The following is a 27468-nucleotide window of genomic DNA, read 5'->3' as shown; positions in this document are numbered from 1 at the left end:
TAGGGCCTGAGCACAGCCTGCCCTCTGCAACCCCTTTAGGCTTCGTCCTGGCATCCCTGACACCTCGTTTCTATCTGGGGGCTCCCTCTGCAGCCTTCAGCCTCACCCTTTGCCTCCCCCTCCACTGCATTCTGATGTGCTAGTCTCCCCCCTCTCCTCTGTCCATGGCTCCTTTCTGAGCTCCATCATCTCAGGATCCTGCTTAAGTGGAGAAGAAAGATGGGGCCAGACAGACCCAGGTGCAAATCCCAGCTGCAGGTATTGGTCAAGAGCCTTTGCGTTGCAAGTTACAGAAAACCAGCTTCAAGGTGGCTTCAGAAAAAGAATTTATTAGCTTGAGGAACAGGGAAGTCCAGGAATGGCCCTGGCTGCTGGCCTGGAAGGAGAGAGGGGCTTGAAGGAGGGTCCTGGGTCGGATTGTCCCCCCAGCGGCCTCTCTGGGTCCCGCTCAGCTTCCAGCAGGCTGCCTTTGTTGGGCCCACTGGCCCGGGAGCTCCACGCTTCCCTCTGCCTGCCAGGGCCTCCTGAAGACAGCGGCCAGGTTGGTGTGGCCTGTGCTCAATCCATGGTCCCAAGGCCCGGGTTTGCCTGGCTCACGACTACAGGGCCACTGCAGCAGGACCCCAGAGGGTCCTAGATGCGAGGGCTGTTGGCCCAGGTGTCAGATCCCCATAGCCCTGTGGGTGTCTGCTGGGGGCGAGGGTCCCCAAACACCCACTCCCGATGCTCTTCCCCCTGTATCATGTCAGCACGTACTACGTGCTCCGTAAACACACCAATTGTTAACAAGTTGTTGCTGCTAAATCTTCATCCATCTCTTCTCTTGGTCTCCTCCTCTCTTCTATCAATGGCCTACCTACCCACTATAGATTCGTTTCTTCCTTTCCCCAGTAGATTCTGATTCATTTTTTAATGCACTCATTCAAGGGATCATTCACCAGTCATGGGTTCACTGACAGGTAGTCAGTGCAGGCTCTGTGCTGGGTGATGCGGGGACACAGATGCTGTCCCTGATCTGAGGAGGTCACAGCTGGGGAGAAAGGTGCAATAGCAAGGGCTGTGGGGCACCAGCCTGCAGTGGGAGAGCAGAGGCCTTCCTGGAGGAGGGAACAGGGTTCCTGCTTCCCTGGCCAAGTTGTGTCTTGCTTGGAACCAGGAGCGGGGAGGGCAGACGGGGCATGGGCAGGCTCTGTCAGGGGAACTGGCAGGAGGGGACAGCTCAGGATGGGAAGGCAGGCTCTCCCTTGGGTTGTGTCCCTAGCTCCTGGGGATTAACAGCCCCTCTCTTGAAATCCCATTGTAATTACTCTGTTCTTGGCTCACTGCCCAGCCCCACACCCAAGTTCAAGGAGAGGCCTGTCTCCCCAGGACCCAGCCCAGGCCTAACAAATAGAAGATGCCCATCCAGCAACAGTTAGTCAAAGGAACCGATTAACTAATTTATTTTAATCCCAGGAATTTGTCTAGTCGATTTGCAGGTGTCTGCTGCCTCCCAGGAGACCTGCCCCCCTGAGTCTCTAGCTAATTTCAATTTGCACTGAAGGAACCTGAGAAACATCTATGGTCTGGGCTCGCCCCTCACAGCACGGCCGAGTCGGCACGTTCTCCTGAGATCCGCAGCGTGCTGGCGGGGGTGGTGGCCGTCAGGGCCAGGTTACTGATGGGGAAGGAGACCGAGGCAGCATTTATAAAACTGGCTCAGATCTTGTTCAAGCCACGTCACAATGCTTTGGTTTTTGCCACAGCAAGGCAACCTCTGAGCTCAATCCTCACACCCCAGAAAGCACACCACCAGCTCAGTGAGTGTGCATTCCTATGATTAAAAGCATGGCTGACAAAGGAAACCAGGTACCTGAGGCCCCTTTACGAAGTGCAGCTTAGAATAAAGAGAAAACAAGCCCAAACCAGTGCCACCAAAGCCCAGGGAGAAGCTTGAGGACATCTCTGCAGAGACAGCAGAAGGGCCGAGGCCCCAGGCAGCAAGGTGGGGGGTCCCTCTCCCAGGAAGCACAGGGGCCTGGGGTGAATGTCAGTAAGGCCTCCGCTAACTGTGACCCTGGGCAAGTCACTCCCCCGCATTGGTACCCTCACCCAAAAGGTCGGACAACAGAACCTGCCTGGAATACGGGGAGGAAGAGAGAATGAAGGGGTTTATCCCAGGGGTAGCCTAGGCTGGGGGGGAGGGGTGCCCCCAGGGGCTGCGTAGGAGACTCCCCTCCCCCAGCTGAGCCCAGCACCAACCCTTCCGACCCTTGACCGACCAGAAGGTATAAGGGTTCCCTGGGAAAATGCAATTTGCAAGGCAAGTGGAACAGCGGTCCCACCTCGGCTCTAACTGCTTAAAACTGCACCCTGGCCCTTAACGAGGATTAGAAGATGCAGAATCACGTTGAAAATTGATTTCTGTCCCCTCTTCCTGTAATGCTGCTGGTTACAGGGCTTCGCGCTTCACAGGCCTAATCAACAGGCTCCGGCTACTTGTAACCCTGCGAAGCCAGTGTGGCAGCTGGTCTGATGGCCGGGGAGGCTCCTTGGGGCAGGCGGCCAGGCCGGCTCACTGCAGGAGGTGGACGGCGGCCGCCCTGCGGATAAGCCTCGCAGTCAGTGGGGAGTTGGGCTTCAAGGCGTCTCGCTCCATCAGAAGGCTCCTGGGGAAACAGAGACAGGCTCTGTGCTGGAACCTCCTAGAATGTGGGGGGCGGATGGTCCCTCCACCCCAAGGCAGGACACAGGCAGCATGGGCTGGGGCCGAAGTGGCAGCACGGGCTGGGGCCCAAGTGGTGGAGGGAGGGGACGGCATCACGGCAGAGGGTACTAGAGGGACAAAGGCCCAGAGGCAGGACGCCAGGGGTGGGGACCAGAGGGAAGGTGGGCGGAGATGTGAGGATGAGAAAGCGTGGACTCCAGAGCCCCGCGTGCTCGCACTGGCCCAGGACGGCCGGTGTTCAAAGAGCATCCTGACAATGCTCCCAGCGATGCCCGAGTGCAGAAAATTTCAGGGTGAGCACATCCCCGTTGCCTCGTCTGCCCCAGGAACTTGGGGCCCATCCTCCCGCCATACGGAATGCTGGGACCAGAGGGTAGAGCACGACTGTGGGGATGGGGGGGGAGAGCCACGCCTGAGAATGTTCCAGGAAAGCAAGTAGCAGAAGAGATGGTGTGGGAAAAATCGAACTTTCAACAAAGAGAGAATCATTTAAGGCAAAGACCCCAAACAATTGACAACAGCGATTCTGTGCGCTGAGGGTGCAGTTAAGGGGCCGGGGCCGGGCACTTGGGGCAGGGACACCATGGCAGGGGGCCGAGGGTTTCCACCTTGGACGGGAGGGGAGCTGAGCCGTGTGAGGATGGCAGGAGGGCACCAGGGAAGGGGCGTGCCTGTCACCCCGACAGCAGCAGGCTCCCCTAGCACTCCCAGGGGCAGACCCCCTACTGCGTCCCCACCCCCCCCCCACGTGGACCTCGTCACCCCGCCCGTGTGCTGGCCCCAGCTCCCCCGCTCAAGCCCACACCCTCCTCTCTGTCCAAAGGGCCCCAACCTCCCTGCCCAGCTGCCACCAGAGGTGCCACACCAGGCCTGGAGCTCCCCAAGCGGCTCCACCGCTAGAGAAATGTGTGTGGCTTTGCACGTGGCCACGGAGGGGGACAGTGAGGGGCATGCGTCCAGGGCGCTCCAGGGTTTGACCATTTCCAGCATGTCCATCCAGGCTCAGGTGTGACACAGCGTCCACGCCTGTTTCACCAGCACCTGCACTGCTCACTTTGGAACGGTCGTCGGGGCAGCCGGGCCCTGCCCACCGTGGGCCGCCCGTGCCTGTGCTTGGACGCTGGCGCTTTCCACCTGACCTCTAACCTCGAGCGCCCAGCAAGGGCCTCCTGGGCCCTACGGTGCAGCCTGGACTTGCAGCGGCAGCTTCGGTGGGCCTCACGACACCCCTTCTGCCCACCCGGCACCCCTTGGCTCCCCTCTTTCCCCTCGGCGTTCCAGGAGGGCCTAAGGGACGGGGCGGGGGTCACATCTCCCCCCCAGGAACAGAGGGGCTGGTGCAGGTCGAGGTGAGTGGGGTGTGGGACAGCAAATGCTGCCGGCGATGGCTGGCTTCACAGGTAGAGCTTTCTTCTTGGGGTGCCCCTACCCTGACACCCCCAATCCTCCAGCCACACCCCTCCTCCTAACCAGATCACCCCGGCCTGGTTAAACTCGCTTGGTTTCAGGCCTCCCTGAGAATGTCACCTCCACCAGGCACCCTCCCTCCCTGACTCCCGCCCACTCATCACAGCGTCTTGGGCAATACGCCCGCCCTCATGGCAGTTGTACACATACTTGTGGGATTGGTTGCCTCGTGTCAGTTCCCACAGGAGAGGTAAGCTCCACGCAGCCTGGGCCTGGGTCTCCTGCCCACCATTCCCCACCCCGCCGGCACCCAGCACAGGTAGGAGAATGTGAGCTGAGGCCCAAAGGATCGGTAGGCGTCGGCAGGTGCGAGAGAAGAAAAGGATGTCCCAGGCAGAGTGTGTGGCACATGCAAAGGCCCAGGGGCCTGAAAGAGTAACTGTAGCTCACTGTGGCCAGAAATGAGGAGTGGGCTGGGAGGGCAGGAGGGTGGGCCTGGGGGTGGGGGTGGTCAGATCCTTTGGTCAAGTTGAAGATGCTCACAGGGGGAGAAGCAGGCATCCCCGTAGCCTTGCATCTCTGCCTCAGAGGTGGGCACCATCTCAGGCCAAGGGAGGTGGAAGCCTGTGGGGAGACCCCTGAGTGAGAGGGGGCTGTGCTCGGGGTCCTTCGCAGCTGGGCTTTGGGACCAGAACGAGGAACTCACCGGGCCACGTTCTTGTGGATGCCGGACGAGCAGTTTAAGGCCGCGTGAATCAGTAACTGGTTGAAGACGTCTCTCTGAAAGGTCAAGTGGGCACGTGAGGCTCTGTGACGTGGGACGAGGGATGGGGACGCCTGCCCCCTCCCCGCTGCAGGCTGGCCTGTTCTCAGGGACAAGCTTATTGGGGATTGTGAACGGCAAGGACTCTCCCACACCGTGGGCGCCAACACCGCGGAGACAGAGGCTGTGGGACACAGGGGCTCCCGGACTGGGGCCCTCGCGCTGCAGCTGCTGGCTCACCTGGGCGTTGCTGCCTCCGATCTGGACAAGCCGGTAGCGGATGGGCTGGAGCAGTTCCACCACGCCGTCGGGGTTCCCGCTCTGGGCCTCCACCAGGGCCTGGCACAAGGGCAGCCCCACGTCGCGGGCCAGGAGGTGCTGGTAGTTCTCCCCCGGGGACCTGCCGGCCCGAGAGGGTGCCCTCAGCGTCCTGCAGGGCCTCGTGCTGCCCCCCGCCCCGACTCAGGCGCCTGAGGAGGGGGCTGTCTCCTCCTCTGCCCGGCATCCCTGGCTCCGTGCCTGACACAGTAGGTGCTTTGATCAGGTGACCTGACAGAGGACAAGCCGCCAGGGAGGGGAGAGAACTGGGCTCTAAACTCAGTTCAACTGCGACGTGGCCTTGGGCAGATGCCCAACGCCTGGCCTCAGTTTGCTCATCTGTAAAGTGGGAGTAGCAGTGCCGCCCTCGCAGGGCAATGCAGGTAAAGGCTGGCACTGGAGTCGGCGCCGGCCCCTGGAGTGAACAGCTGTGGCAGGCTTTGTCTTCCCGTTGCCCTCAGGTGGCGGTTGGTCTAGGTCGTGAGGGCTGGGGGCCTGAAGCTACGTCCCCAGCCAAAGCCCCCAGTTCATGCAGCTCAGCCCTGGGAGGAGGGGCAGGGCAAGCGGCCGTGGGTGGCCACCCTCCCCCAGGTGCCTGGGACAAACCACCAGGGTTCACGGGTCCCACAGCTCTAGCCCTACAGGCAGGAGACGAGGGCTGGCTGCCTCCTTGGTGGCCTGTGCTGTGCAGAGCCCGCTTCCCTGGACTCTCTCTGGCCCCTGCTATGACTGGAACCGGCTCAGAAACTGTGCTGGGTGTGTGTCACCACGTCACTGCCCCTCACTCTCCTACCAGCCTGTCCCAGCAGATGAGGAAACAGGCTCACATCAGAGAGCTGAGGCCCTGTAAGCGGCAGGTCTCTCTGGTTCCAGGGCCTCACCGCATCCCCTGTGCGTGACACTGACATTGAGGCCTAGGGGATCCAGAGGCTGCTCTGTGTCCCGGGGGATCCAACCATACCCTCGCAGGGCACACCCCGCGGGGACGCACGCCTAGGCGGGGGGTGGGGAGAGGACACCTGGGGGCACACACTTGCGGGGGACGCACACCTATGGGGACAAACACCCAGCAGGCGCACACCTGCGAGCGGCCCTCCACGCGCGTCTGTGCGGCTGTGCCCACCAGTGGGGCCTCCAGCCCCCCAGGCGAGCAGGGGTGGCGTGAGCAGCCCCCCAGGGCCCCCTCAGCAGGGTGGGGGTCCCCCTGGTGGCCCCGGCCCCTCCACGTACTCGCTGGCATCCCGCAGGGTGGTCAGCAGCTCCTGCGTGGTCCGGGAGTCCCCAGCGCCCAGGGACGCCATCAGGAAGTGCACATCGTTGAAGAGCAGGATGTGGTCTCGGCTGTGCTTCTGGGTCACAGACAGGACATCTTGCCACCGCTCACCCACAGACACCCCTGGGGGCACGGGAGGACACCCACAGGCCTGGCATGAGCGCTGTGCGCACGGGCCTCTGGCACCCACGGGTGGCTCCAGGTGAGGAGGCCGGGTGACGCTGGCACGCGGTGTCTGGCCTCGGCTTTAGGCTTTTGGGGCCGGTTTATATTAACTTCGTTTAATCATAAAAGCGGCAAACGGGTAAGGTAGAAAGCAAATTAAAAAAAAAAAAAAAAAAGCTATGGAAGGGTATTAAATGAAGTCTCTGGCCCCTTTGACAAACCCCAAACCACTTTAAAAATTCTTCCCCTGGTTCTCACTGGGCAGGCACCTGACACAGCACAGCATGGCGGAATTCATAAAAAGCATCCTTCCGCCTTTGGGTCTGGATTTCCAACTCGACAGCCCCTCCTCTGCTCTGCTCTCCACCACCACCTCCCGCCCCCTGTCCCTCTCCGCTCCTGCAAGTTACCCGATTTTTCCTACTGCTCCTAGCGGGCTCCTCCCGTGACCTTGTAGTTGCCCTTGACTTCCGTTTCTCCGCCTGTCACTTGGACGCAGCTCTGAAGTTTCCACTCTGCGTGCTGAGGGAGCAAGTGGCCTTCCTCTTCCCTCCACCGGCCCTGAGGCACCCACACTGTGCCTCCCAGCCTCCAGGCCGGGCCCGTCCCTTTCTGATCCCTCCTCAGGCGAATTCAGGGGGGCCCAGGCCGCGCCTCCACAGGCGAAGGGTCAACAGGACTCAACTGCCCCCAGGCCCCTCCCCTCTCCACCGAGTTCCGGGTGGTTTTGGCTGGACAGAGACACAGGCCTCCACCAGCCTGGGTTCCGGTGTCCCGGCCTTATCACCTGGACGGCCGTGAGAGCCCCTCACTGTTCTCCCAGCTCCTCACGGATGCCCCGGCCTCCAGCCCGGCCTCCCCTGGCTCAGCCCCCCTGCTGGACAGAGCCCGGCCAGCCCTGCCCCGCGGGCTCCCCGCAGACCCAGATGAAAGCCACACTCTTCACCCTCCCTCCCCAGCTCTCGGCCTCCTCTGCTCCCCTGAGCGCACGGACCCCACACTCCGTCACTCATCCCCGTACGGGCCACTGGCTTCTGTGTCTTGGGGGCTTCAGATAGGCTGCTTCCCACCTGTAACATCCTGTCCTGTCGCCACCTGGCAAAACCCTACGTTCCCTTCCATGGCTCACATTTCACCTCCTCTAGGAAGCCTTCCCAGAGCCCTCGGAAACAGCCAGTCCTGCCCGGGCCTCATCCCCACTGACCCAGGACCTACAGTGGGTACAGGTTTGGCTCTGCTGAGCCTGGGGGAGAGGGGAGAGCTGTCTGGTACCCCAGTGGTTGGCCATAAGCCTTCCGTAGCCCTCAGGGCTATGGCCAGCCCCATCCAGGCTCCCTGGAGAGCACTGCATGACACTGTTGGGAAAACCCTCCCTCTGAAATCCCAGGGAGTTGAGAAACTGAGGTGGTGCCCAAAGACAGGTGGCCAGGCGCCACCCGTGCCATGCAGGCAGGTAGGCTGTGGGAATGGCAGGTAGCCAGCAGGATTCGGAGCCTGAGGCCTGCACACCGAGGAGCGGAGGGAACTGGGAGAAAGGGCAGCAGTGGCCTGGCCCACTGGCCTCAGGCCAGCCGGAAGGCAGCCGCAGAGCTGGTACCCGAAGCCGCGCCGTCCCAGGACCGGGAGCGGGCCCTGGAGAAACTCGCTAATGAGCTCCTGCCGGCCTGAGCCCAGGCCGTGGCACCGTCCCCTCGTCGGGTGGGAGGAGAAGAGCCAGAGGAGAAGGCCCAGACCGGGTACCTTCCATCTGCAGCCGGTAGAGCATGGAGCAGCTATCCACCACGTCCAGCATTGCCCCGCTGACCCGCAGGCTGGGGAGGATCTGGAAGACAAGGGCAGGTAGGGCATGAGGGGCTGCAGGGACGGCCAGAGTCCACCCACCTGGGCTGCGTGTGGGGCCTGGGCAGAGCCAGCCCTCAGCCAACAGGAGCCACCACCAGTGTCCCCTCCACCCCAACTCTCAGGGCCATTCCCCTCTCCGAGGGCCTGGACCGCTCCAGGTGCCCAAGGGACACTGGACAGACTTGAGAAAGAGCCCACTGCACTGGCAGCTGGGGGAGCACCTGCCGGGCCCTGGCACCTGTCACCTCCTGTCCCCAGCCCTGGACTATGATGGCAGAGAATCATCGCGCCCGGCCACGATTCCACATTCAGCTGGTCTACGTCTCACGGCACGCAGCTCTTGTCACCCTTCACTCTCTACTACGAAATCCCGACAACTCGAGAGGATGATTTATAGGAAACTTTACTGAGTGTTTTTCTCTGGGGTTTAGATCCTCAAATTACAAGCATTTCTGTGACCCCAGGCTCTGCTATTAAGCCCATGGTGGGGTCCCCAGCCGTGCAAGTTAGGCTTTTTTTCCCCTCTTAAACATACCTAGAGGGTGGAGGGAGGGGGAATAGGGAGTTAGTGTTTAGTAGGCCAGGAGTTTCAGTTTGGAAAGATGAAGAAGTTCCAGAAATGGATGGTGGTGATGGCTGCACAACCATGTGAATATACTTAATGCTACAGAACTGTACACTCAAAAATGGTTAAAACGGTGAAATATGGTATGTATATTTTACTACAGAAAAAAAATTCCTGGCGGGCTTCCCTGGTGGCTCAGTGGTTAAGAATCCACCTGCCAATGCAGGGGACATGGGTTTGATCCCTGTTCTGGGAAGATCCCACGTGCCGCGGAGCAACTAAGCCCGTGTGCCACAGCTACTGAGCCCACGAGCTACAACTACTGAGCCCACGTGGTGCAACTACTGAAGCCCACGTGCCTAGAGCCCGTGCTCCGCAACAAGAGAAGCCACCGCAATGAGAAGCCCGCGCACCACAATGAAGAGTAGCCCCCGCTCGCTGCAACTAGAGAAAGCCCGCACACAACAACGAAGACCCAATGCAGCCAAATATAAATAAATTTTTAAAAGTTAAAAAAAAAAAAAAGTCTGTAACAAAAAAAAAAAATTCCTGGGAGTTCCTGGTGGTCTAGTGGTCTAGGGTTCGGCGCTTTCACTGCCATGGCCTGGGTTCAATCTCTGGTCAGGGAACCAAGGTGCTGCAAGCCACGCGGCTCAGCCAAAAAAAAAAAGAAAAATCCTATGGGCAGATCAATGTTTTTACCAAAGAAAAGCAATCTAAAATGACTGGAGGGGGCCTTCCCTGGTGGCACAGTGGTTAAGAATCCGCCTGCCGATGCAGGGGACACAGGTTCGAGCCCTGGTCTGGGAAGATCCCACATGCCGCGGAGCAACTAAGCCCATGCGCCACAACTACTAGGCCTGAGTTGTAGAGCCCGCGGGCCACAACTACTGAGCCTGTGAGCCACAACTACTGAAGCCCGAGCACCTAGAGCCCATACTCTGCAACAAAGAGAAGCCACCACAATGAGAAGCCCGCGCACCGCAACGAAGAGTAGCCCCCGCTCTTGCAACTAGAGAAAGCCCGCGTGCAGCAACGAAGACCCAACGCAGCCAAAAATAAATAAATAAATAAATTTCTGTTAAAAAAGAACATACAAATACATTTAAAAATAAAATAAAATAAAGTACAATGACTGGAGGGAAGCCTGAGATTTCAGAGATGACTAAATGAGACGTGCAATCTACCAACGCCCACGGGCAAACAGAGTCAAATCCCATTCTGGGTTTCGACACCGCTCTGCGAGAGAATCAATGCCGTGAGGTCTTACACAAGAGCTGTGCTCTTGCTCCAGCTGTGGGTCTGGCTGGGGTAATACTGATTGGCTCAGAGATCTGTTAGAGACCGAAGGGTAAATCGCTGCAATAAACCGAATCGGGTGCAAGCCTGGACTTACGTGGTCATCATAAATGGTCAATGCGGCCTCGTATTCACCCTGGAAAAATGAAGTTCCGGGATTAACACGTGGAGGAGGTGAAATGTGGTGCTGAGACATGAATTGCGAATGGCCTCGACAAAGCCCCCGCCCCACAGCCGGGGTGGGTCTCGGGATGGGAGGAGAGGAGCCCACCTCTGCCCCAGCCCTTCGCTCCCCCGTGCAGAAGACACAGCAGCAGCTGCTGCTGCTAAGGGAGCCCTTTCTGCGAAAGCATTATTCTTCCTATGAAGCCCTTGTCAAGCGGCTGCCAGCTTTTTCGTATATTTATTCTAGGATTGTTTTTCCCTTTATTTTCCTTACTGCCCATTCAGTTGGGTTCACTGCTTTCTTGGAGACACTGTATCACTGCATTCTGCCTGTCATTACAGGGTCCTCACCTTCCAAGCATTTCTCTTTGGACATTTAGGGAGCTTCTAGATTTTCTCTGCGATAAACTGTAAGACAAACCCTTATAAATGGGACCCAGTGGTGGAATCACTGGGGTCAAGGGCGTCCCCACACCCTTACTGCCACTGGGGCAAAGCATTCGGAGGGTCCCATGGTTCATTCAGCTACAACCGTGAGGTGGGAGCCTAGCAGACCACTACAGCGGCAGGCGCTCGGGCTACCCTGTCTCCACAAATGGCACACAATACACATGATTTCCAAGTCCAGACAGTCCAAAATACCTAAAGTAGTTTAAGCCTGAAAAGCTATTTGGAAACATGAGTGCTCTGTTGCATCAGGACACCACTGAAATGTGCAATCACACCGTACTGCTCCACGGGATACAAAGTATAGCAAAAGGTAGAAAAATATTTCTTTCCTTGGACACCTTTATAGGATAAGACAGCCGGTCATCTTACCTTTTCAATCAGATATAAAGCCCAGTGCCAATAATTATGACAAGCAAGCATATCAGAGTCCTGGGGAAAGAACGAGAGAATGAGAGAAAAATCTGACAGCCTGTCGGGGGGAGGGGGGAAGCAGCTGTTGTTTTGTGCCAATGCAGAGCGCCACAGCTCTGAATGCAGGAAACACTTCCCAGGCACCCGCCCCGGCCGGCCTGTGCCGGCGAGTCCACGCCCCATCTTCTCCTTTGGCTCTGAGCCTTGGCGAGTGGTGTGCCTGAATTCTCTGAGGACGCTGAGGCTGCGGCAGGCTGGCATCTTAGCCCCAGAGCGAGAAGGGAGGAGAACCAAAGCCTCACCTTCCTTAGGTGTGGAGTGGAGAAAATGAATAAGTCTATCCGAACGGCTGCAGAGGCCCACTGCGTCCAAACAGTGCGATGCATCCAGTAAAACCCTACAGATCAGTGAGCCCAGGGCCAAACTCCCCGCAGGTCCTGGCAGAGCCCACAGAATAAGGGGAATGGGGTGACATCTAGACGGCTGCAGCTGGTACGCTTTTGGCCCTACCATGAACACCAGCCTACAGGGCTGCGGCTGACACTTCCTTCTCTGCCTGGATACCACCTCCCATCTCCTGGAAAGGAACTGACGATGCCTCCTCCACGGCCCACGTCTACCTGGCACCTGTATTTGAGGATGCCAACCCACCCAACTCCCCTCTCCCTTACAGGCCACTGTAGGCCTTGGCACCTTTGCTTAAGCTGATCCTACATCTCCCTGTCTTTTGCCTAGCAAACACCTACTCACCCTGCAATACTCAGCGCATACATTGCCTCCTCCAGGAAGCCTTCCCTGACTGCTTCCTCCTCAAGCCCAGTTGGGTGGGATGCCTCCTCTGGGTTTCCACATCCCCAAGAATGCCCCTGGCATGGTGTGGTTATGCGCTGCTGAGGGACTGCTCCCTCCACTTGACGGGCCTTTTGAGGACAGAGAGGTCTGGGTGGGACTCTCAGTGGGGTCCCCAGGGAGGGGCACAGGCTGGCGCAGTGACTGGAGACTGGACTGAGCCACAGCCAACTGCCTGGGGCAGGTGTTGGAGGAGGAGGAAAGGGAGCCCCAGGCCACATCGTCCACCCCAGGGCTGTGCAGCCAGGCCAGAGGCTGGCAGGAGCCACTGCGGGGACGTGTGCAGGCATCGGGGGACGAGCGCCTGTTGGAGATGGCCCCAGCCACCTCGGGCTGCCTGTTACAGTCGGACTAACACCGATGGGGACTCCTTCAGGGCAAGGGCTTCACAGTTGTTGCAACAGCAGGTTTTCAGGTAAGGAAACTGAGGCTCAGAGGGATCACGTTCTCATCCTGGGGTAGAGCCAGGCCTCAAGCACCCAGGCCCAGGAAAATCGGAGTCTGGGGGCAGGAAGTAAATGGAATACAAACGATCTGGCCCTGGCCAGGCCTCCGCGGCCTCCCTCTCAGAGGACACGGCAACTCTGGCGCTCCCTCCACCCAGAGTCACTACCTGTCGGGGGAGCCCGAGGACAAGGGCCCGACCCACACTGTACCCCCACCCCCACCTAGGGCCTAGCTCGTGCCCAGCGTTTGGGGATCCTTAAAAAGATCTGGGTGTGGGGCTTCCCTGGTGGCGCAGTGGTTGAGAATCTGCCTGCCAATGCAGGGGACACGGGTTCGAGCCCTGGTCTGGGAAGATCCCATATGCCGCAGAGCAACTAGGACCGTGAGCCACAATTACTGAGCCTGCGCGTCTGGAGCCTGTGCTCCGCAACAAGAGAGGCCGCGATGGTGAGAGGCCCGCGCACCGTGATGAAGAGTGGTCCCCGCTTGCCGCAACTAGAGAAAGCCCTCGCACAGAAACGAAGACCCAACCACAGCCATAAATAATAAATAAATAAATTTAAAAAAAAAAAGATCTGGGTGTGGGGCTTCCCTGGTGGCACAGTGGTTGAGAATCCGCCTGCCAATGCAGGGGACGCAGTTTCCATCCCTGGTCTGGGAAGATCCCAAATGCCGCGGAGCAGCTAAGCCCGTGTGCCGCAACTACTGAGCCTGCTCTCTAGAGCCCGTGAGCCACAACTACTGAGCTCATGCGCCACAACTGCCGAAGCCCGCACGCCTGGAGCCTGTGCTCCGCAACAAGAGAAGCCACTGCAATGAGAAGCCCGCGCACTGCAACGAAGAGTGGCCCCTGCTTGCTGCAACTAAGGAAAGCCCGCGCGCAGCAACAAGACCCAACGCAGCGAAGAAAAAACAAAAGATCTGAGGGTGAATCTAATGAGATTATAGTTCTCAAAGGTTATCTTACACCTGTTCGCCTGCTCTACTTAATACCCCTCTCGGAGAAGCCAGGAATCTGCCTTCTTGTAAATTACTTCTCGCTGGCCTGTCCTAGGCCAGGGAGCTGCTGGCAGGAGCTGAGGTGACCATGCCAGTCCCCTGTTCCCCGCCTGGCTCCTGGTCTCTCCATGGTTCGCTCAATCACTGAGCACCTGCTGCTCGGTGCCAGGCCCTGGCAGAGACTCACTGTCTTGGCCGGCGGTGCCCTGGGAAGCCCCCCACAGCACAGAGAAGGGCAGAACAGCAGACCGCACCTGGCCAGGTAGCCAGGCTGTACGCCAGAGACAAACTCAAGGACGACAGGCGCATGCAGAGAGAGGGCCACAGCAGCTGGGTGCAGGCGGGCGCCGGGAGTGGGAGCAGGGAGGCCCCTGGGCATTAAGGCCCCAGGAAAGGGTCTGGAAGGGCTTTGAGGGGTCTGGATGGTATCCTCGCTGCTGCCTCACCAGGGCCCTGACCCCCACACACCAGCCCCACCGATGGTGGCTGGGCCGTCATCCCTCCCATCAACCCCCGGCTGCACCACGTGCTCCCGGAGGATGCTCTGGGGTTCTGGGGTCTGTGTCAAGTCTGCTGGCCAGTGAGCTCACAGTTCTCACCCCTGCTGGGCTCTTGTTTCCCCTTTCTCATCCATTCCTTCTACAACCTCGGGCCACAACCAATTCTAGAAACACCTTCAAAACATCAGCAGATGTTGGGAAGCCGTGGGGTCCCCAGGGGATTCGGTGGCTTGACAGAAATGCCTCCAAGTGGAAGATGAGTTTTCCCCAGAACTAAGCCACGCCTTGTAACTCCATCCGTTAATCCCTGGCTTAACTTGGGGGAACAAACAGAATTTTCCAGGCAGGTGGACGGACGAGAATCGTACCTTCCAGTGGGTTTCTGAGCGCTGCATGAACTCCAATCCATCCTGGACCTCTGCTTTCATCTCATGAATATGGGCGATGGTGTGCACCGACCACGCGTCCGTCGGGTTAACAGATAAAGCCTACGTGGTGGGGGTGTGGGGGTCGGGTGGGGGACAAGTCAAGACAACATGGGTGAGTCAGGCTGCCCGGTGACAAGGTGTCCCCAAGCCATGCAGGGGCACGAGGGGCCTGAGCAAGCAAGGGGAGTGGGCTCCGCCTCAAAATAACGACCCCAAAGACCAGCCCGTTGACCAAACACCAGATGCTGCCAGAGAGAGTATCACTGCCCATTTCACAGATGAGGAAACTAAGGCTCAGAGAGACTAAGTGACTTGCCCGGGCCCACACAGTTGAGTGGCACTGGGGTCTCTCCAAAGCAGGGGCTCATCCAACCCCCTGGCCCCCAGCCTCCTGCATACAGCTGAGTCACTGCCCAGTTTCCCCTGTGGTGAGAAGTAAGGCCGCCTCCCTCTCGCGACTGCCGTGGAGGCCAGTGGACACTGAGTGTGTGTGCTCCAGGGGCTCTCGGCTGCCCCTCCCGACTAGCACACATGCAAGGACCACACACATGCAAGGACCACATGTGTGGCTTTCCGGGCTCGTTCTGGTATCACTGCTAGTAACAAGAGCCGCTCCGATGACCGGTGGACTTGACGGTGACGACATGGCAGGTGGGACACGAGGTCTGACTCCCACCTCACGGCGGGTAGTTTAGCTCATGGCTACTGAGCGCCTACTGATCCTGGCACAGAGCAGTGAGCCGAGGCTCACCATGGGCCTGTGGACCATCCACACGAGCCCAGGTCCGCCACACCTGATCACGGGGTCCCCCCAGCCCTGCCACCTCAGGCGCCCACGCCTTTCGCAGAAGCGGAATTGGGAAGGCCCAGCACCTTCAGCCCTGGCCTGGCACCTGCTGCGGGGTCTATGCTGGCAGGTGGTTCCCAGCAAGCCCCACCTCCCTGCTGCAGCCCTGACCTGCATGGGCCCAACCAGTCCACGTGGGGACACAGAGAAAGGCCACGTCTGTAGGGAACGATGCGCAGCCCGGGGCAGAGCCCTGCAGGACCAGGACCCTTCAGGAGACCCCAGGGGCGCAGCTGAGCAGGCTGAAGGGACCTGCTAAGCGTGCTGTGGAAGGCAGAGGCTCATGGCAGCAGGGCTGCTCTCATCCCCCTGCTGGGATTAAGCTCCCCCTCGCTGAGGGGTTCCTGACCGGCTCCCTCCCAAGGTTCCCTGGGACAGAGTCTACAAGGCCAGAGCGATCCGGCCCTGCCTGCCCCCAGACTTTGCTCCCAGCACCCGGCCTGCCCACCTCCGCCCTAAGTCTCAGTCTATCAGGTGCTCCGTGTCCCTGAACTCTGGCTGCCGCTCTCCTTCCCCGACAGTTGCCCTTCGCTCTTCCTGCCCTGGGCGTTCAGCCTGCAGACAAGGCCCACGTGTCACCACCGTGAGGCCTCTCCAGACTCCAGTGGAGCCTGGGCAGCCCACCCTCGCTCTCCTAGAAGCCTGGCCTTGCCCACTAACTGTCTGTGGTGGGCTGGTGCTGGGGTCAGAGTGTGGGCGCCTGAAGGAGAAGGGGCGTGAAGGGAGCAGAGGGGGGCATCCCATGCCACCGCTTCCTGCTCTTGGCGGGTGTGAACCTGCACCTTTTGGTCACTCTCTGACTTCTTGAACCATCCCGCCAGCCCTCAGGTGCCCACATAGACGGCACCCAATGGGAGAGATCAGCTGCCAAGGTCTCCAGGGGAACCTTCCTACAGCTGACCCCCTGGATGACGGCGCCTGGTCACCCAGGCCATGGAGCCAAGACTGCCGTGAAGCTCCCTGTGCCCCTCGACAGCCTGACTCAGGGCTAAAGCACAGACCCCATCATCCTACTGTCAAATCTGGGCTCTATTCTATAAGTAGAGCGGTTGTCAGAGATCCCACAGGCCCTGTGGGCCCCCGGAGGGTGTCAGCTGTCTCCCAGGGAGGGGTGCTGGGAGCCAACTAGGGCAAAGACTCGGGGGAGAGCCCTGGCTGGGTGCTGGGGAGCAGGTCTGTCCAGGCAGCATGAAGGACTGTGCTCAGGTGGCCTGGGGGGCCGTGGCTCTGCCTTCTGTGAGCTGTGTGGCCATGGCCTTGGCCTCTCTGGGCCTGGTCGCCCTCCTCTGGGCAATGAAGAGTTCGATGCCCCACTGCAGAGGATCGAGCCGACAGAAGCGGCATGTACACTGAGTGCCAGCCCTGAGCCAGGCACAGGAGTGGTTGTCACCCCCTTGTGCGTGGCGGCCCCTCCTTGGGACTCAGTTTCCACTCCCGCGAGAGGAGGAGCTGGAGAGGGACTCTGAGAGCCAGAGGTGCTGAGGCTCCCGGGCCTGCAAGCAAGGGACGTCCACGGTGCGTCCATGGTACCAGGCAGCCCATCTCCGCCAGCACGGAAGGAGGGGCCCGGGCCGGCAGGAAGCGCTTAGCACCCCACCCTGTTCTGCACCCTTGGCCGCTGCTGCCTCCGGATAGGGGCGGTGCTGAAGAGAAGGGCTGGCCAGCAGGACCCCAACGCCAGGTCAGGGCCCACTGGAAGCAGTCTGATGAAATAAAATTTCTATCTTAAGGCAGGACAAGAAAAATTAAACATAAAGTTCTCTCTCTGGGCTTGTTTGGGCCTCCTCCCTCCCTCCCTAACGTGCAGTGTGCACGTGTGTTACACATCCACCAGCGCTCCTCAAAGATGGGAGTACCTGCTGGATTGTAAAGACCGATTCTCCCCTTTGTTCTGATGCTGGCAAAGTAAGCTCTTAAAAGAACGCGTTCTTCGCCCGCTCTCTAGGGGGTCACGGTGACTCATTGCTTGCTTCATCTGTGCTTATCCGGACTATGTATCCTTGGTGACCTCTACGTAAAATATCAGGATGTCACTTTGATGTACGATCCTTTGTCTCCAAAAGGTAGATGGCTGTATGACTGTACCTTTGAGCTCTAACAGGCTGAACAGTTCTCAGAACTTTCTGAGAATCTGCTTCCTGGGTTACAATCCTCAGTTTGGCTCGAATAAAATTCCCTTTTTTTTTTTTTCTTAACTTATAGTTCATTGAATTTTCGGCAACAAGTCTCAGTCATCACTCATCTGTCAGCTCCTGGAGGCTTGGTGAAGTCAGTGACACTTAGAAACGTGAGGTCCCAGGTGGGAGAAGTAACACTGATACTCGCTTCCCCACCTACAAAGTCTGGGTCCAGCAGCGCAAACTGTGGGCCCTGGAGACACGGAGCTGGGGGCATGCAGAGCTGCCACTCCATGTGACCCTGAGCAAGAGGGGTGGACGGAACCCTCCCTGGGCCTCATTCGCCTCCCTGGCCTGGGTGGGGAGTTTGCTGAGCAAGGCGGCTCTGCAAACCCAGGGTGGGGAAAAGGTGACGGGAGGGAGTTGCCCTCTCTGTTAACATGAGCCCTCCAGGTGGGAAACGAGGTCCGGAGGGGGGTGGGTGCAGCGTGCCTGGCATGCTCTCCTCCACCTGACCCCACTCCACGAGGGCTCAGGCATCTCAGGAAGGGCCCACTTACCTCTTTGGCAAGCTTTTCCGCCCGATTGTAGAAGTTGGTTTCCATCAGTCCGAAAGAATAGATGCCTTTCACGTAGCTGAAAACAGAAGGAAATTATTTTTTTAAAAAGTGCACTAGAACCGTTCAACCCTCAACATGACCCGTGTCGGTCGAACTGTGTCTCCCCCAAAATGGTACGTTTAAACATATGCCCTAACTTGGAATTAGAGTCTTTGCAGATCATCATCAAGCTCAAGTTAAGATGAGGTCATCCTGGATTAGGATGGGCCCTACATCCAATGACTGATGTCCTTATAAGAGAAAGGAGAAGGAGGAAGGTTTGGACACAGACACACATGGACACATACACAGAGGACAGACAGTCATGTGGAGATGAAGGCAGAGACTGGAGTGATTTCAGACTTGCCAGTCCCCACAGTCACAGGAGCCAATTCCTTAAAACAAATACCTTCCCCCCCACCACACACACACCCCCGCCCCCGCTCCATATATGTATGTAAATAGTACAGATATAGATAGATATACACATCCTATTGGTTCTGTTCTCTGGAGAACCCTGACTAATACAGCTCTTCAACCTATTAGTCCACTTGACCTTCAGAACAATCTTATGACTAAAATGCAACAGAGTTGATCATGTGTGGTGGTCCCTAGGGCTGTTCATGGTTATTCCAGGCCTCCCTCTCCTCCCAGCCCAAAGTACAGCTGCATTTCCTGGCCCCCTGTGAGTGGGTGACTGGATTTGACCAGTGACTCGGGAGCTGCAGGGCACCCCCTTCACTCTGAGCACTAATGCCATTGTGAGTCCCCCAGGAGAGCTCTTTTCCCTCTTAGCAGCAGGTGTATCCCGAGAGCAGTTACTTCATCAGCTGGGATCCTGGAGGGCAACAGTGGCAGGGGTGTGGAGCCTCAGCTCTCCTATGATGGACAGTGAGAAACTAACCTTTGTTGTAATAAGCTTCGGAGAAAAAGATCTAGAGGATGTTTGTCACTGTGGCAAAATTTATCTTGTGCTGACTGATACATAATAGTACTACCTCATTCCCAGGATGGGATAAAGATCAAATGAAGACGTGAAGCCTTTCACTTTTTTTTTTTTTTTTTTGGCCGAGCTTTGCGGCTTGCAGGATCTTAGTTCCCCGACCAGGGGTCAAACCCGCACCCCCTGCAATGGAAGCGTGAAGTTCCAATCACTGGATCATCAGGGAAGTCCCACCTTTTCACTATAAAAAACTAGGAAATGACAACAGTAGTCTCACTAGTTTTAGGGCAGGGCCAGGAGAGTTGCCATGTTTTTAGGGCAGAGGAGAGAGACTAAGAAACAGAAACGATGTGATTTCCAGCTGGCACCTACCTGCTAAGGGGGATGTCGGGTGTCCAGAAGGGATAAATTCGAGCCACAGAATCTCGCATCTGTTCCTGGTAGCCCAGGTAAAAATAGGCATCGTGGGAAAATTTCAGGGCCAACATGTCTGTCGGGTGGTCCTGGAGAATCTGTTCCCACAGCTCACAGGCTTTTGGAAGGTTCCTGGAAGCCAAGAGAAGTTTCTCAGCAACACTGAACACAGTTCACACACGAGGAGTGGAAAAGGCTTAATTTCCTGCCAGTGTCACAGCCTGCACTGAACTGGTTAAAAGATACATGTAAGTTTCTACGTTAGGTTGTGGCTCAGAAAATTGAAAAGCTTCAGTGGGAAGTTTTACTCTCCAATTCAAGGAAAAAAAAAAAAAAAAAAAAAAACCAGTTTAACAAGTTACCAAAGACAATTTCCCCTGAGACCGTGAACCAGCTGCAGGAAGCCTGAGAGGTGGAATTCCACCCCTGTGCTGACATCCGCACCCACCTGCCAGGAAGACCAGGACAGAACTCTCTCTTGTCACTGCTTCAGAACACCTGTAGCATCAGCTCAGGTCACCCAGCTCTGCGGGCACCTCTCCTGCCCAAGCAGACACAGGGGCTGTCCTGGGGGCAGGTGTCAGGGTCAGGACTCCCACACACAGGGGGACGGACAGCCGTGGGAACAGGGGCAGGGGAGACCGGAAGACTATAAGCAGATGCTCACAGGTGTGTAAGGACCAGGAGCACGAGGGCGAGGGTTTGCTCCTTTCTCCTGTCTCTTATCTATTTCTGTACTGTGGTCCTACTATTTTTGTAATGAAAATAATAACCAATTTATTTAACGAAACACAACAAGTTGCTTTGAATGCTAACCTGGGAGTCCTAACCAACCACGTCCTCATTCAGCAGTCAGCTGAGGACAGAGCAGCAGGCAGGATGTGATTCTCAGTCAGGCGGGCACGGAAGTCAGGGTGAGAATCCCCCCCGAGGCCCCCTCCGCACGGCGCGGGGGGCAGCCCGTGGCATCGCCCAGTGTGGCCTCAGAGTGCCAGCCCCTGGCCCAGGGAGGCCCCTCACCCCTTGGCAAAGGTCTCTACTGCAGACACGTGCAGCCGTTCCCGCTGCGTCAGGGGCTGAGCTTTGGAAATCTCCACCATCGTCTTCACGGCCAGGTCCAGCTCTTTGTCCAGCCTCACGGAGCTTCCGGTGCCAATCAGAATGAGGCCATTAGCGATGGCGTGGCCTAGGGCTGGCGAAAGGTGGGAAAATAGCTGGTGATTCAGACAGTCCCACCCAGCCCAGCCCAGCCCCGCATGTGAAATAAACACCCAACGTCCCAGGAGGGGCAAGCCAGGCGGCTGGTGGGGTGTGTCCCCACCGACAGTCCAGAGCTCAGCTCCTCACCGGGCACGCGGAGGGCACTCTGGGGAGTGCCAACGTGTGGAGCACCTGCGCCCCCCTCACCAGGTGAACTGGTTAGGGGTTGCCTATGGGCTCCTCTGGAGCCCCACCTGCTTCCCTCTCAGCCGCTACTGTCACTACCACCAGCACAGGGCCTCCCAAGGGCCACCCGGTAGATGCTGTCGGGGGGCTGGTCCCCAGAGGACAGAAACCATGATCCTTGTCTTGGCTGCTCTCATTCGCTGAGAGCTCGGGGGCCGCGGAAGGTGGGGGTGTGCCTCGTGGCCCTTGTAGCAGCCTTGCTGGCAGGTGTGCTGGCCCCCAGGTCCTACCTGGGCTTCCCAGCCTCCACCTTGACAGAGGAAGGGTATCCGCTGGCGTTTGGAACTCAGTTCTTGGCCCAGGCTTGGGACCTAGGGCCCAACCACAGTGCCAGGACCACCCATGTGGCCCCTGCTTCTGACCTGGGGCCAGGGTCTGCTAGGAGAACCTGAGCCCAAACCTGGACACTGGCTCCCCTGACAGCTCCCTTCATCCCCTATTCTGCGCCCCTTGCCCTCAGTGGGACCTGGCCACAGTGGGGGTCCCTGCTGCCCTCCCGTCCTCGGCCCTTCTGCCCAGCCCAGAACCTCACCCACCCTGGGCCACCCTCCTGGGGTTCCAGAATGCACTGGGCTGACCCCGCCCGCGTGCCTGCCACGCACATGGCTTGCCTGTGATGGCAGCCTCTGTCACCAGGTCGGCCCTCCCCGTCACAGCTGCTGTGGGGTTGGCCTCGCTAGTGCCCAGAGAGGCTGCAGTGGCCACTGCTTGTGTCCCGAGGGGTCCAGGCTTTGGACTGAGACAGCCTTGTCTGATCCCAGCGCCCCAACTACCAGCTGGGTGGCTTTGGGTATATTTCCTACTCTCTACTGTCTCTGAATCTCAGTTTCCTCATATGAGAAATGGGATCAGTGTCTTCCCTGCAGAAGTGACATACAGTAAGGAGAACGTTTGAAAGACACCTTCTATAGAACCTGGCATCTTTACGGGAGCAGCTGTTATTCCAAGCACAGTGGTGGCTGTCACCTTCCCTCCCTCCCAACCTGGTCACTTCCACCAGCCCTGCCCTCCCCAACCCAGCTGAGTCCTGCAGTCAGGGAAACAGTGAGGGGCTGGACTCGTGAAACGGGGCTCCTCAACCCAGGGAAAGCATCACTCACCGAAGGTCGGATCTGCTGCTTTGAGCTTTGACAGGCAGCCCTCAATGCCACCAAGACTCTGGTCATTGGTCCATTTTACGTACTGAAATTTAAAAGGTGAAACAAAGCTGTCCCCAGGGAGTTTTTAGTTCATGTAAATGAAGGCTTGTTTCTAAACCTTGATTTTTTTTCTTTTTTTCTTTCTAGAACACTGGCATTTTCTGGACCTTAGCTCAAAGAAAACATAACTGGGTTGATTTCATATGAAGAGACTGAATACACGGAACTCAAGGCACATTTTCTAGGGCTGGTGAGGCCACCATTTCCAAAAAAGAAACATCTAAAGGAAGGTTCTTCCTGACAGGTGACCTGCCCACAGTGTCGGCCTCGTCAGCCCCAAGAGGGACCTTGACATTGGGTACCAAAATAGGAAACTTGCTACTTCTATTCATTCCTTTAAAAAAGAATCATAGTAAACATTCATTATAGAAAGGAAGAGGCGTGAAAGCCAAAAGATCAAAAATATCCTTAATCTCATCTCATTATCATTTTTGACAATTTGGTGTATTTGTTTCTAGTCTTTTTTTTTAATGCCTAATTTTTTAAAAATAAATTTATTTATTTTAGTTATTTTTGGCTGCGTTGGGTCTTCATTGCTGCGTGTGGGCTTTCTCTAGTCGTGGCGAGCGGGGGCTACTCTTCTTTGCAGTGCGCGAGCTTCTCATTGTGGTGGCTTCTCTTGCTGTGGAGCACGGGCTCTAGGCACGTGGGCTTCAGTAGTTGTGGCATGCGGGCTCAGTAGTTGTGGCGCACGGGCTTAGTTGCTCCGCAGCATGTGGGATCTTCCTGGACCAGGGATCGAACCCACGTCCCCTGCATTGGCAGGCGGATTCTCAACCACTGTGCCACCAGGGAAGCCCCTAATTTTTTTTTTAATATTTACTTATTTTTTGTCTGTGTCAGGTCTTAGTGGTGGCACGTGGGATATTTCGTTGTGGCAGGCAGGCTTCTCTCCTGTTGTGGCGCGTGGGCTTAGTTGCCCCATGGCACGTGGGATCTTAGTTCCCCGACCAGGGATTGAACCAGCGTCTCCTGCATTGCAAGACGGATTCTTAATCACTGGACCACCAGGGAAGTCCCAATGCCTATTTTTTTTTTTAAGATTTAATTATTACTTTTTATTTATTTATTTATTTTTGGCTGCGTCGGGTCTTAGTTGTGGCACACGGGATCTTCGTTTGGGGCGCATGGGCTTCTCTCTACTTGTGGCGCGCAGCCTCCAGGGGGCGTGGGCTCTGTAGTCTGCAGCATGCAGGCTCTAGTTGAGGCGCGCGAGCTAAGTAGTTGGCGCGTGGGCTTTGTTGCCCCGCAGCATGTGGGATCTTAGTTCCCCAGCCAGGGATCGAACCCGCGTCCCCTGCATTGGAAGGAGGATTCTTTACCACTGGACCACCAGGGAAGTCCCAGCAAACACATTTTAAATGAAAAATACCTGACCCAGGTCTTAATTTTTAAAAATCCTAAAACCATAATAATGCATTAGATTTTAGAATGTGCCCTATCAGTTGTCCAACTTACATCTACACAGAATTAGCACATGTATTTTAACAAGACACAAGGGAGTTGGCACAGAGACGCAGACGCACAGCAGGGGCGGGGATAGAGGTGGGGTGGCTGCCGCTGCACTGGGGAACTTTCCCTGTAACAAACTGTGCTCTGCAGAGGCCAAAAGTCGCGGGAAGGGGACAAATAGACAAAGAGCTCAAACGCACACAGTGGAGGCCCTTGGCAAGCCGACGGCATTTCACCAGTTGTTTCTTGTATGGCCCTTATGTTTCTAGAGGTTTCCTTGGCCCTTATGCTGCATGGACAGAATCAGTAGGTAGCGATTTCACCGCCCTTGAAAAAGCTCAGCTCTAGTTTTCCATCAGTGTGTCTAGACCTAGGTGCATCCTGCTGCTATAACTCACTTCAAGAGTCAGCCCAGCTCTCTGGACCTCAGTTTCCCCACCTGTCAAGCAAAGTATTTGGACCTTACCTCTGAGACTCCCCTAGTTCTAAGACTATAGGCTCCTTCACTGGTGTTAGAAATGACTGGTAATACGGTGGAAGGTCTTAGAACAGCCATAGGTGGGAGCAGTATATTCACAGATTAGCCCCAGGAGAGGGGCCCCATGCCTTAAATGGAGGAGCCCCACACCAAACCCTCAGCACCCTCACAGGCCAACACCTGCCACTTGGGGGACCTCTCAGCCATGCCCTGGGCAGGCAGAACTGTTCCCACGCCCTGGGGGTACAGGTACATGGATTCTGTTGCAGTAGATTTCTCAAGTCTGCATGCAGTTTAAAAAGCATCCATCACTTTCTGAGACATTGACTGTGGGGCTTTGGAGAGGCCTGAGCCATTGGTCCTGTGCAAGGATGCTTCAAAGCATTATGAAGAACGTTCAGGTCCCCGGGAAGCCCTAATATACTCAAGTTTACCAGGAGATTTGGGCAGGAATGGGGTTAACGGGCTGCATTGCTTATAAAGTCAGGATAAAGATGCAAAGTTTTGAAAGCTTCGAGTCCCGTGCCTGCTCACGGTCATCGCTGACAAGCTTTACCTGGAGAGCACATCAGCTGGCAGGCAGTTTGGCTGTAAACTTAAGCAAGCTGTGTTAGCTGGGCGCTAGAGCACCACTGTGCACGCGTGGAAGTACCATTTACTTGTGGCACGAATAAACGCAGCTGTAAGATGCACCAAAAAAAATTTTTTTTAATGAAAATAAAAACCATTCACCCATGTAAGAACCCTCCCCCTGGACCGTTACAGAAGGGGCCACCACTTCTCTCCACGGGCATACCTGGGTCAGGGTGGCATCAAACAGCCTGCAGGCCTCGTTGCTTGGGGTTGAGAGAGGGAGCCCGGCATCCTTCCAAGCCTGCACACAGCAAGAAGGGGTCTTATTCCATGTAGCCCTCCAAACAAACACGCACGAACCCCAACCCCCAAGCACCGAAGATGCTAATGCCTAGCATCCTGTAGGTATGGGCTTCCATAAGACCCATCCTTGTGGGGCAGGCACAGACTCCCAGATTTCATAGATGGTGCGGCGTAGAGAGAGCTGAGCCCTGGGTGGGACGGATCCTGATGCAAATCCCAGGGGCCTCTAAGTAGCTGAGTGCCCTCAGGCAAGGTCCTCCCTCTGACCCCTGTCTGGCCCCTCTGTGAAATGGGGCTCTGGAGGACACGTGGGGTGACTGTAAAGTGTCTGCCAGGGAGCAGACGCTCAGTAAGGGGGAGTCCCTGCTCAGGCCGCAGGGAGGTCTGCCAGGGCAGAAGAAGGGCTAGCGCTGGAGGGCAAAACCAGGAGGGTGGTCCTGCCACCTGGCCGGCAAGGTACCAACCACCGAAACAATTCCTCTCATCTCCCCACTTTACCAGGTAGTTCAGACCTTCAGGAAACATCTCCAACTAACTGAACTGTTCACTGTAATCGCTGTCTCGGTGTCTTGCCAGGGGCGCACAGACAGGCGACTCCCCGGTATGGAGAAATGACCTTTACTCCGGCCAGCCCAGCGGGCGGCTCCTCGGAATGGCTGTGCGCAGGTCCCCTCGCTCCTCTGAACGCCCCTTCCTCAAGTGCAAAATGGGCCCAGGCTCCGTGCCCCGGCGGGTCCCGTGGGAGACCCTCACTACCGCCCAGCGTCCCCGCTGTGTCGCGCCGGGGTTAAGGGGCTAAGCTTTTTAGGAGGACCTGGCGTCTCCGCGGGGCGGGGCCCCGCGCCGCAGATTTTCCGGGGGCGGGGGTCACAGCAGGGTCCTCTGGTCCTTTCCGTGCGCCCAGGACGCGCGCCCGTCTCTCGGGGGCCGTGTTCCCGCCGGACCCCTGGCAGGGCTGATCCTGCTACCCCCGGGGTCGTGGGGCCGCGGGGGACCCGGGCGGGGCCGGCCTCCGCATACCTGGCAGTCGCGCAGGGGTGCGGCCGCGGCCATGGTGCTGGGTCGGTGTCGGGGGCGCGGGCTGCGCGCGCCGCCGCGGGCTTCCGGGTGAGGGCGGGGAGTCGAGCCCCGGGGGCGAGGCGGGGCTGCTCCCGATCTCCACTCGCTCACTGGTCCGCTTCGGACACACCCACCTCTCCCGGCCGGGTCCCCCGGGCTGACCCCTCCGGCTCCGTTCTCCGGGGCTGCGGGAACCCGAGTCGGCTCGAGGCGAGCAGCTTTGGTGTGCGCCCCCGCCTCTCCTATCAGACAGGGAGCCTGGGGCGGAAGGGCCAGAGGGCGGGCCGGGAGGTTCCTCCCTGTGGGGACCCTCTGGGAGGCGACTGCAGAGTCCCCTCGGAGGCAGAGGAGCCCTGGGACAGCGGTCGCTTTCAAGCTCTAAGAGGCCCACTCGGAAGCCGCGCGCGCGGGCACACATTCACAGAGGTCATTTTGACCTGTGGTCGGGCCTTGCCCTGGCACCCTCTCCAGGGCAGAGGTTGGAGTAGCGGGTAGGGAGAGTGTCTTTGAGACCAAAAAAATGTGAGGTGGCATTTTCCCAACCCATCCCCTCACCCCTGCAAGTAGCAGGGCCCTCTGGAGGCCCCTAGACCTGTGCCCCTGCAGGGCCTGGGCCTGGAAGCTGGTGTTGGCTGGTGGCAGCAGCTTTGAGCAACCAGTGGGATCAGGGGCTGTGGTAGGCAAGCCCTGGGTGTGGCCATGGGTGTGCAACCTGGACAGTCGTACAGGGCCTCACACTTAGAAGGGCCCCGTGCTTGGTTGAAAGCTCAGCTGTTGCCATCTTGAAATCCTTAACAGTTTTTGAACAACGTCCCCACATTTTCATTTTTCACGGGGCCCTGGATATCATGTAGCCAGTCCTCTGACAGCCAATCCATTAACAAGTGCATCTCTTCTGAATTCCCCACTGCTCACCACCTCCACCATCACTAACCCTAAACCGAGTCAGGACCAGCTCACTTACATACCGAATGTTCTTCCAGCAGTCAGGCCTGTCCCTTTGATTTCCCTGGACCCCGCTTTATTGGCCTGTCTCCTTTCATTCTTGCCCACTTACAGTCTATCTCCCTCACAGCAGAAGGATGCTTCCAAACTGGAAATCAGATCAGGGCCCTTCCCTGCTCAAAACCCTCCAAAGACTTCCCAACCCACTTGAGATAAAATTCAAATGTATGATCGTGGGCTCTGAGGCTAAGCTTGCTCTGGTCATCGGCCATCTCTCCAACTGCATCTTCTACCACTTTCTCTCCTCTCTGCTCACTCCAGGCCCACTACTGACCTTCTCTCTCATTCCTGCCTCCACGCATTTGAACGTACAGTTGCCCGTGCTAGTTATGCCACTCTCTAGCTCTTTGTGAGCCTTGCTCCCTCATTTCTTGCTGATCTGCTGGCTCAGATGGTGCCTCCTCCAAGAGGCCTTCCTTGACTCCCCTATCTCATCCTCATTTCT

General features: G+C 57.5%; 1 protein-coding gene across 2 annotated transcripts; it reads right to left on the bottom strand.

Annotated features, from left to right (window-relative positions):
- Positions 1–308: 308 nt before the first annotated feature.
- Positions 309–26062, bottom strand: TTC38 (tetratricopeptide repeat domain 38). Of its 2 annotated transcripts, XM_068560364.1 has the most exons (14): positions 25980–26062; positions 24880–24957; positions 22055–22136; positions 20529–20700; positions 19467–19640; positions 18113–18188; positions 14529–14648; positions 11324–11383; positions 10437–10475; positions 8374–8455; positions 6426–6591; positions 5118–5277; positions 4821–4894; positions 309–2648 (listed from the first exon to the last, which is right to left on the bottom strand). In XM_068560364.1, exons 1-14 carry the CDS (start codon positions 26010–26012, stop codon positions 2555–2557), a joined length of 1410 nt encoding a protein of 469 aa, XP_068416465.1. In that variant the 5' UTR covers positions 26013–26062; the 3' UTR covers positions 309–2554. The 2 variants fall into 2 exon arrangements, with proteins under 2 accessions (XP_068416465.1, XP_068416466.1); XM_068560365.1 differs by lacking the exons at positions 10437–10475; positions 11324–11383.
- Between the last annotated feature and the right edge of the window lie 1406 nt (positions 26063–27468).

This window comes from Eschrichtius robustus, chromosome 13 (assembly GCF_028021215.1).
Source record: "Eschrichtius robustus isolate mEscRob2 chromosome 13, mEscRob2.pri, whole genome shotgun sequence".
In the NCBI taxonomy this organism is placed as follows: Eukaryota; Metazoa; Chordata; class Mammalia; order Artiodactyla; family Eschrichtiidae; genus Eschrichtius; species Eschrichtius robustus.
The sequence above is the reverse complement of the archived record's forward strand: the minus strand, read 5'-3'. Positions and strand labels throughout refer to the sequence as shown.